At 35.5% G+C, this 11069-nt stretch overlaps 1 protein-coding gene across 3 annotated transcripts; it reads right to left on the bottom strand.

Annotated features, from left to right (window-relative positions):
- Positions 1-4034: 4034 nt before the first annotated feature.
- LOC133293743 (protein cornichon homolog 1-like) lies at positions 4035-10687 on the bottom strand. Of its 3 annotated transcripts, none has more exons than XM_061492343.1 (4): positions 10441-10687; positions 10127-10308; positions 8253-8375; positions 4035-4360 (listed from the first exon to the last, which is right to left on the bottom strand). In XM_061492343.1, exons 1-4 carry the CDS (start codon positions 10516-10518, stop codon positions 4294-4296), a joined length of 450 nt encoding a protein of 149 aa, XP_061348327.1. In that variant the 5' UTR covers positions 10519-10687; the 3' UTR covers positions 4035-4293. The 3 variants fall into 3 exon arrangements, with proteins under 3 accessions (XP_061348327.1, XP_061348328.1, XP_061348326.1); XM_061492344.1 differs by lacking the exon at positions 4035-4360 and adding an exon at positions 6426-6714; XM_061492342.1 differs by lacking the exon at positions 4035-4360 and adding an exon at positions 8042-8144.
- Between the last annotated feature and the right edge of the window lie 382 nt (positions 10688-11069).

Genomic DNA, 11069 nt, shown 5'->3' with positions numbered 1-11069 from the left:
TTAGGAATAAACATCCAGTATCCTTGAATCCTCATGATCGTGATCTCATCACAGATACTCAAGAGATACCTATTTTATTCCAAGGGGTTCATCCAGTTACTCATATAAAATATTAACTATAATATTGAGACAAAATATGAAACAGGATAAATAGTGTTTTTTTTTATTTGCGACAATATAAAAGGTCCACATATGTCCTAATCTAATCAAAAAATTGTCTCTAGGACATCCATATACTAACACACCTCATTTCATTCCTCCACAGGAGTCACTCCATATCAGGTCATGTTTGTCTGTAAACCACCGAACCTGCTGGCCTATTATTTGGGGTCTTCAGCCAACGAAGCAGTAGATGCTACTCTCTCGGACAGAATATCACTCATGGGCACATTAAAAGAAAAAAATTTTAGGGCTCAGCAAATTATGAAAGTGCAAGCAGATAAACAGCGGAAAGATTGGACTCTTACCTCTGGGAAGTTGGTCCTGGTCAGGCTCCAACCATATCGACAGATCTCCGTTAGCCGTCGTTCGTCTCAGAAGCTAGCCCTAAGATATTACGGGCCGTTTGAAGTGGAAGAAAGGATTGGCACCGTAGCTTACCGCTTGAAGTTACCCCCTACAGCGAGAATACACCCAGTTTTCCACGTCTCCTTGTTACGGCCTTTTCGTTCAGGTCATCATTACAAGATACATCCTTTACCACTTACCGAAACAGAGACGCCTTTGCTACACAAGCCATGTGCTATTGTTGGCTCCAGATAGATTTGGCGAAAAGGGGAGCTTATAACTCAAGTACTAGTACAGTGGCAGGATCTACCGGTTGAAGATTCCACTTAGGAGGATGAGGGACTGGTGTTGAATACCAGAAAAGGAACTGTCAAGGGTATGACTACGAAAGACAAGGAGGGACAACTAGGGCACGAAAACAAACAGAAGGCTTATGAACCAACAGAGGTGATAGGAGCTCAAGGGGAAAACCAAACAGGAACGGCAAAGATGTCTCGAGTAGAAAACCAAGAGGAGGACAGGGAAGAGTCGCATTTGAACAAGTCACCCATTTTTCCTAGGATTGAAGTCCCACAGATACCTATGAAAGCTCATCAGATTCCACTTTTAATGGTTGAGATTTCTTCTCCCTTGTCGGCAAGATCTACGTCGTCCAATTCCACTAATGAGTTACAGCCGGCACCCACCAACTCACATGATCCGACGGTCCGTAAGTCTTCACCAGTGTCGGTTCAATCTCCACCACTCAATTCCTGTGCCCAGCCAATTGAGTTGTCAACCACCCACATGCCCTTGACTGCTGTCGTGGACCATTCCCTCGCACAAGCCCATTTGAAGCGTGACACCTTCCGACTTGAGGACAAGTCGAGTTTTCCAGGGGAAGGTAATGTAACAGCCCAAGTTGTAGAGCTAGACCCACTGCTCAATAGTGGTGACAATGTGAGACGGAAAAGTAGACTAGCCCATTTGAAGGATTATGTTCTGGGCTTGTAGTTCAATTCAGTAACTATGATAGTTATGTTTGTTTTAATTACCCAAGTCATTTTAATTGTTGTCTTTCTATTATCATGTAACTCAGCTATGAGTATAAATACACGATGAAAGTATTGAAATAGATAAGTAATATTCAGAAATGTCTCTCTCTCTATCTCACGTTCTTGCTCAAATTTCTAATACTAGCTCCTATTACAATTAATCTCTACCTTGTTTTTATCCCATTATTCTTGTCCTTTTATATGTTATATATTAGCGGTTATTATCAATGGATATGGGGTAGCTATTCACCTAACAGTTATATTAATCGTGGTCTTATCAATATAAAGTGAGAAATGATCGTGGATTGGAACTCATGATTCGGATATAATTTTGGGTTCCGAGAAGACGGATTCCAATTTTATTGGCTTATAGTATCCAAGTTAAGTCTGACTAGGCCCTGAGCCAAGAGCAAAAGGACACTGGGCCACCACGGGTTATTTAACTAAGATCGTCGAAATTACAAACCCAAAACACTAACCATCGATTTAGTTGATAAAAAATTTGTTCTTTTTAACGAGAGATCTCGAATTCGAATTTTAAGAATAAACATGTTGGAAGAACTACTCCAAATATGAATCCAACTTTGCTCGGGCCGTATCAAATTGGTTTAGATCAAAACCAATAGTAGTAAATATCATACGGTTAACCCATAATGTCCCCGCTATTTTTCCTCCTTTTTTTTTATTCGAAAATATGCCTGCAGTAGCTGACTATGACTGATAGCAGCTTGGAGTGGCCCGAAGGGCCCACAGGGATACACAACTGCCGTCAAATCCAGGGCCCAGAAAGGACCCACCATGTCACCAACACATAAACGGATAACAGGCCCACGTGATGCTATGGAATGGACCCAGTCATCAATTATTATTTGAAAGAAAGACATGCAATTCTCAAGATGACCACAGTATGTCGGGTTTGGGCAGATGCCAGAAAGATGATAAGGCCCACTCTACATGCCATTGTCATTTTCATTGATGCCTGCTATCGTTTGTTTTGGGGGCCAAATATATCATTCCCTCAAAATAATTTTTTTTTTTCCGTCCATGGTTAGATTTTCCTTTAACAAGGTTCCATTTGTTTGTCTCTTAAGAGAAAAATTGATGGTGACCGAAATTTATTTTAATAAGAAGATTAATTTGCTTACAAGAAAAAAAAATTAGAGGGGAACAAAGGTGATGATACTTTCACTAAAACCAAACTGTCCAAACCCTGTGCATAGGGTTGTGGGTAGTGGATACACTTCACAAAATAAATTCAAAAAAGCTATTAATTTAGGGGAAATACTTTCTCATGTTGTTGGAGAAAGTATTTCTCCTGCCACACACATACATCAATTTATATGCTTTAATTTAATTTTATTTTATTAACGATAAAACTCGCCTGAAATATGTATCTGTAAAACAATTTCTCCTCTTGTTAAAGGAGAAAAACAAAGCCCATTAATTTAAGGGATATATTTTTTTTATGTTGTAGAAAAAAAGTTACCTCATGTTGTAGACTTAAAAGTATAAATGGGACCCACAGGTAAGAGGAGAAAAAAAAAAGAGTAATGAGACCCAACCTCTTTTTGTGTGTGAAGATAACCCTTAATTTAATACCAACTTTTAATATACGAACCTTGATTTAGTGAATGAGACACCTAATAAAGAAGATTATTTTTGTTCTTAAATCCTTATATCAACTCCGTGTCCTAAGTCAAGATAAAAGAGGAAAATTAAGGTCAGACGAGCCGGCTATAAAAAATTAAAACAAAAAACTATTTATATGAAATGAACCCAATTTTACATTTCAAATGTCAACAAATTCATTTAACTTCCCTAGCCAGAATATCCAATGCCTTGCTCGAGCCTGCTCTGTTATTTAATAAACCGGGACCAGAGTATAAATCAAGGTGGAGTCTATTGGGCCTAGGCCACCACAAATCACTTACCACAATGGGTACTGGGCCCATGTATCAGAGCCCAACAAAGCCCATATACAAGTATCTCGGAGGAACATAAATTAATGACGATTAGCAAATGGAGCCAAAAAAAGGACACCTATAAAAGTCCTACATTTTGAGTGCATGATGTTCTCTGGTTAAGATACTCATAACATAACGTCAATTTTGTGTCTAAAAGATTAGCGCATCAAATTTAGTACTCAAATGATGAATTTTGGTCATCAAATAACATCAATTTGGTCCCAGTAAACAATAACTTACAAACTATTTTCATGTCAACAAGATATTATTTAATGACCAAATTAACGCTTCGAAAATCTTTTGACCAAATTGAAGGTTTACTCATCTATGATTATATCGTTTAGGCTCAAATTATACACAAAGTTCTGACTCTTGAACTAAACCTGCACAAGGAATTTCTATAACACAACATTCTTAACAAACAATCAGTATTAAGTACCATTCAGATCACCTCTGCACACATACTCTGAACATCCAAATAATATGTACCATTCAAATCATCTCTTCCATTAATTTCTTTCCATTACTGTTAAACATCAAATTCAGTGGACAAGCTATTTAAACTTAAAAAAGAATAGATATCAAACGAAGAGTATACTCGAGTTTGCAGTCTTTCATTCAAGTTAATGACTAAGATTTCTATTTCTATGAGCAGCTGTGTTCTAAGTTCTAAACCTAAGGGTACAAATCAAATCACAAATTCCCACTAAAAAGGGGACCCTCCCAACAACCCCCCTAAAAAGGGGTTTCAACTTACACATTGGTTGCCACATAGCATATGTTGTGGTTTACCAAAGGTTTCCCATGTCATCATCATCTTCGATACCTAAATAGTACACACCGATTAATGTAAGCCTGCAAAAAGAAATTTGGTAGAAAAGTTGACCTTCAGTTTCCTTGAGGAAGTTATAAATAGCTAGCCATGAAGAATGAAGATTACAATAATATATGATCACGAGAGACCAACGCGTTTTGTTAAGGGAAGATGTTGGCATAAGGAACATAATTTGTAAATTCACAGAAAATTATGCTGAAGTCTTTTTTTAACCTTATAATAAAGGAAAATATGGTACCCCCTAATATGACATATAGGGTTTTAATGAGTCACACAACCACGACAAACGACATCACATTACAAAGACAGAAGTTAGGACATGAAATGACGACAGATTTTAAAGAATGGGACAGTGAAATAAAGAGAACATCACTTCTCAAGGACAAATATAAGTTCCCACATCAAGTACTAAACAGAAGTAGTAAAATCATCCAAGGTCTAGCTTGGCCATTCACCTCTCTAATCACCATCATGTACATGTCAAGATGCTAATAGGAATAGGTTGTTAAAGGTGGGGGTTGTACTTTGAATCTTTAAGTAACTAAGAAAGAAAAATAAATTAATCCATAGACAAACAGTAGCATGTTGTGATTTAATTAGAGCAGCAAATGTTCTTTCATGAGACCTCTAATAAGTTGAATCCCTCCTCCAAATCTACTGTCAGGCTTTTTTGACTTGAACAATGCATAGAGTTCACACGTAGATTACAACATATCAATATATCAACATCCCCTTTATCACAAACTAGTTGGGGTTAGCAACAGTAAGGGATGTGTAGTTAATTCACCGCCAACTTGAGCTTCTCTAGTTCATGGGTTCTGTAAATTTGGAGCTGTATACATAGGAGCTCAAGCCTCAAGGAAGCATAGGGTGAAGTTGGTATTACAACGACAAGCTCCAGTGCTGGTAGTTGGCTACTTTGTGGCAAGATAATTCAAGGAGCTCAACAAGAAGACTTAAGCGCCAGTGAAGGGAAGGGTGTTCTGCTGGATCGGTTCTTCAAAGAGAATAATATATTTAGAAACGGGAACAATACACGAAGTCAGCTACTAGAACATATCAAGGTTGACGAGATCAGCATGAATGATTCTATATTTTGTGACCCTGGACCCACTTTTGTATGAGAAAAAATCCATCAAAACATGGTAATGCAGAGCAAGATGTTGCGAGAATTGACTGGAATATTAATAGTAGGGGAGGTTTAGAAGATGGATATTACCATGAGTGTGGTTTGGCATCAGAGGATTGTATGCTTTATGCAAGAATATCTTATCTAAGTGAACCAGAAAATTGGAACACATCTGATGTCTTTATTTTGCACAATGTCGATGAGTCTACTGCTTGAAGTGTGAATGGCTATGGGGTTGCTGATCTTATCCTCAAGATGATCCCAAATGTTGAACTATACTCGATCTGTGAAAGACTGAAAGCTATTTGCCAAAGGAAGGATCAATGAAAGCAAAGACATTGCACTTATCAGTTAGCAGCATATTTCACTTTTTCCTACTCAACCTGGGAGGTACAGATACTGGATTGAAAGTGCGATACAAATGAGGTCCCCAAGAAACTGGGAATCCAGTCATCATGCTTCAAGCAACGGGACCATAGTGGAAAATTATTATGCTTCAATCATCACTTGGATGTTGTGCTTCAAGCAAAGGGAACCTGGTACAACTCCTTTCAGTTATTACAGGGCACTTACCCAGACCTCCACCTTACGGACAAGGTGGATCCTTTGAAGGGCGGTATTGTTAGGCACTCCTATGTTAGACCACGTGGGAATTATGAGTAAAGGGAAGAAGAGGAATTTGGGCTGCAACAACCTTGCCACAAGGGGAAAGGTTGAGAAGCAAATATAAAAGGCAGGGAAATGCAAGGGAGAGGACATCAGTCACTGAGTAAGTTTTGGGTCTTTGGGCAGAGAGATTTTAAGACCCTCGAAGTTCTGCAGTCTTTTTCATTAGAGTAAGAATGATGAACCAGTGATTTTGATCTCTGTAATTGGGTTTATCCCTATTTTTTGTAATAAAATTCCTAGTTCCTATCAATATAAGAAAAACACACTGATATATTACAAGACACAGAAGAAGCAACAAAGGATCTGGCATTCTTGCTAAACCAACTTTCGTAATATAACATGTTTTTGTTTTATGTCGGCATTGTAGTTGCAGCTGATCCTCTAGCCTCTAGGTAAGATTTGTGTACAACTCCACGTGATTAACACCGAAGCACACTGCAGAAGTTCTTTCACTCGTGCCAATAATAGCAGCAATGAACTTTTCAAATTTATGTCGGCACCTTGAATCCAGTCCTTTAAACATTGCATCGCTTAATTTGCAACTTCCCTCCCTGTCCCTCATCATGATTGTACTCACTGATTTAAAAATTAATACAGCAAAAGGAAGAGACAAAAAGGATTCATGTCTAATTAGCATTATATACTACTAAAACACAAAGATGATCTCTTAATCCAGATTTAAAAGGAGATATTTCCTTTCAAGTAAATTCAGCTTATACTTGGAATTAACTAACAATGGATATTGGTTTATTCTTCATTAAGGTCCAAATATGCAACAATACAAAAGAAGTGGAACGATGCTCTTTTGATTGGGAAAAGAAATTTTAGTCGGTAGAAAAGAGACAAGTACAAATATGGGAGAATAAGACACTCTAATACATAAAAACTAAAAGTTGAATGATGTCAACTGACAGAAGGCATGGGAAAAATACTATATAATGCATGAAAGATGCGTTAGCACTCCCTTGAGATATAAGTATGGTCTTTTCAATTTAATCTGGTAAAAAGAATAATGCGGATCAGAACTATAGCAACTCACATTTAAGTTTGTAGAAGGTATTTTTGCAAAAACAAGTTAATAACTAGTAATATCTCAATTAAAGAATTGTTTTAAGGGATAGGATATTGTGACACCCAAGTTATGTTACACCCATGTGACACCCAGTCAATCTCACCGTTAGATCGCTTATGTTGATCCAACGGTTATATTTATTTCCATCTTTGTATGGTCATGATTTCCCAAATTTAAAGTGAAAGCATTAAATATGGGAAATCATAACCATACAAAGGTAGAAATAAATATAAAATATTAAATTTGAGAAATCATGACCATACAAAGATGGAAATAAATATAACCGTTGGATCAACATAAGCGATCTAACGGTGAGATTGACTGGGTGTCACATGGGTGTAACATAACTTGGGTGTCACAATATCCTATCCCTTGTTTTAAAAGAATAAAGATTCATTTCATATGCAAAGAATTCATAACCATTTTCTTTCTTAAATGAAGCAAATATTTTAACTTACATAGTTTCATTTGGTATCTGATATGTTTTTCAAAATTTAGAGGATAAAATATTTTTATCAGGTCATGAAAGCACATAGACAGAGGCATCCAAACTTGCTCATACATTACATGTATGCTTATACCATAAGTATGACACAAAACCAATTGCAATATCAATTATCACAAAATCAAGGTCACTTACAGAATTTCACTCATTTACATCTATATTGGAGAACAAAAGAATTAGGGAGGGAAAAAATACAGTAGGAGTGGGACTAGTCAATAAATTTTATTTAGAGGATTCTGAGAGTCTCTAAAACCAGGGCAGCTAAATTGGTTACAATACTAATGAAATAAATACTAATCTACTAAAGAAGTGTAGACTATATGTTTTGGGAGGATTACAAAATTTTCCTATAATTCTAGAGCATTTACCCGAATGTCTAATTCTTCAAACTTGGAATTGTAAAATATTATCTTTCCTGCAACAAGAATCCTAATGGAAGGCCTAATTAGAAAAAGAATAGATAAAATGTTATGCACTAAGACTGTACAAGACAAAGCACAGTAGATAAGCATGTGCTATTTTAAGGGAATGACAAACCTGAAGATAGTGACAATGAGGACCGTTAAGTACAAAGCAAGTTTGGCTATCCGAAATTTCTTCTCAGCATTAAGTACCCTAAAAACTTCAGTAACATCAATAAGATGCTCTCTTTTCACATACCTGAATCATTGAAATAGAATAATCATGACAAAAGAACGTAAAGTTCATAAGATAAACCCTAAATAGAAATACAAAACAAGATAAGTACAAACATAAATTCATTAAATAATTCAATTTCTCATCATTGTAACTTGCTTTCCCATATTTATATCACCCCAAAATAATCCAAAATTAATATAGATACACAAGTTGGAAAATTCTTAAACATCAAACTAGCTTGGTCATTTGCATGCACCACAAGTTCATTTCATTTTACACAATCAGTAAACAAGGTTAACAAATTAACAGCACCATAAGTACATTTTATCTACACCACAGGTAAACAAGGTTAACAAATTAATAGCTCAGAAACGTAAACTAGTAAATTACAATGATAAATAAGTAAACAATAAACCTCAATATAGTCAAATAGAGAGTTTAAAGATTCCATCTAATCTGTCATCATGAAATATCCAACAGCTCATATGAAGAAAAGAGGAAAAACAAATATGAGTGAAGACAGTTTCAATCAAAACCTCCAAATCCGAATGGTAAAAGAGAGAGGATAAAACAATAGGTTCAAGCAGTTTTCCAGCCATGGCAGGAGGAAACCACTATTCCATGTATTCATACTGTTCTCAGTCTCTATGGTGAAAGAAATCTGGTAATTTACAGATCAAATAACTGCTAAGTATTAAAAGAAGTTTAAAATAGCTTTATATCAATTTTGTGGCAAAGCTCTGGAAAATGAGTTGAAGCAAGCCGCATTCTCAAGTGAAAAATGTTATCAATATCTTCCGTCTTTTCTTTTTCTAACTTTCTATGAAATAAGAATTAAAGATTGATGAAACATAAAAAAGGAGGAGTATACCCGCAGCAGACATAGAAGTCTCCTAATTATGATTGGAATGATCACTCCAGTTAACATGTAATAAAATTTGCATAAAAGATCTGTAGATAAAAGTGTGAATAAACAAAAAGCGCAACCAATCACATCATATAAGAACTTCACCCCCTTGGTTCCCTGAGCAAAGTAGATCCCTTCTTGCATTTACCAACCGACCATTGAGTCTGTTTCTTATATTCGAACTCGTGACCATTGAGTCACAAAGAAACAGTTTTATCACTGCTCTAAGCTCGCCCTCTTATGTGACCAGTTATGTGCTTGCATCTAGGCAGTAATGTAGGGAAAAAATAAAATCTAAATATATAAGTTACCTGAAGAGTGTTTGGTTTTCAGTTCAGACTAATTCTTCAAGGGGTTATTTGGTAGGGGGAATTTTTTGAGATCCTTGGGAAAGTGATATTGGTAATCCTATTTACCTATATTTGGTATAAGGTTTTTGAAAATTTCCCCGGTAATCTGGGAATTTTGTTTTGTGTACAATTTTTCTTCCAAAATGCCCTTCATTGGAATACCAAGTGTTGGAAAAAATTTACACTTTTTTGGAACAAAATTTCAGTAATATTTTGGCATACCAAACAGTTTTTTGATAATATTCTTGGGAAAGTGATTTTCCACCATATTCCTCCGAATAATGATTCTCTGAGCACAAAAAAAATTTATCCTGTACCAAACACCTCCCAAAAGTAAAATACTTGATATTAGAACATTTATAAGGCTAGGTTAAAACAGCATGTGCAGCAAAAACATCACACATAAACAACGCATTAAATACATTGTCATGCCAACAACATATTGTTCATTTTCATTTGGTCAAAGAAAAAGAAAACCCCAACAAAAGCAATAAGAACAGAACAACTTTACTTACAACATGACATGATAGCAAGTAACAGGAACTGTGAGCAAAAACATGAACCAATGACCAGTGAAGAGACAAAGGGCACACAACACTCCCTGTCCAATAAACTCAGGAAGTACGAAGTAGTTAATCCGAGATGAAGCATCAAACGGGTTGATATAGTCAGCTTCCAAGTCAGATAGGATCAAAACCTTAAACCCAAAAAATAAATAAATAAATAAATAAAATATGATATTGAAATAAAAATTTAACCTTTGGCCAAGAAAAGAAGTAAAAAATGCAAGGAGAAAAAAGGGTCAAGAGTAGTAAGTGAAATAGAAGACCTGGTAGAAAGTTGAAGCGAGAAGGGCAATGTTGGAAGGGAAACAAATAATAAGCCAAAAGAAGAGATTCCAACCCATTTAGAGAGAAGGAGCAATGGTGACAAAGTAGGGTTTGTGAAGATTGAAAGGGACAGTGGTGAATCGAAAGGATCCCAAATTCAAAACTATGGAGTCTTTTGAGAGTGCAGAGTTGGTAAAGGGTAAACACTAAAAAGAACAGTTCAGTCTCCTTCCATGACTGCATGAATCATTTCCTTTTTTTTTTTGGTAGCACATGAATCATTTCCTTATTTGTTAATGTTTTGGAAATTATGGCCTATTTGAATGCTTTGAATACGGTTACTAAAACAGGTTTTTAGTTTTTAAAATAAAAAAATTATTTTATTTTGTGTTTTAATTTTTAACTTTTAAAACAAAAAAAAACATAAAAAACACTTATTTTCATAATTATTTCATAAAACATTTTTAAGGAAAAAAAATTAAAACACAATCAAACGTATTGATTTTTTGAGAATCTACTTTTTTTTGTTTTAGTTGAAAAAGATAATGGATGCATGAATGCATTGGTTAACATTACATTACTATGTATTTCAAAAAAAAAAAAAAAAAAAAAGTATATTTTGAGTTCT

The sequence above is a fragment of the Gastrolobium bilobum genome, unplaced genomic scaffold, assembly GCF_033153095.1.
Source record: "Gastrolobium bilobum isolate Gb01-03AN ecotype WA unplaced genomic scaffold, APGP_CSIRO_Gbil_v1 utg2308, whole genome shotgun sequence".
NCBI classification, from domain to species: domain Eukaryota; kingdom Viridiplantae; phylum Streptophyta; class Magnoliopsida; order Fabales; family Fabaceae; genus Gastrolobium; species Gastrolobium bilobum.
This window is presented reverse-complemented; position numbering and strand designations above follow the sequence as displayed.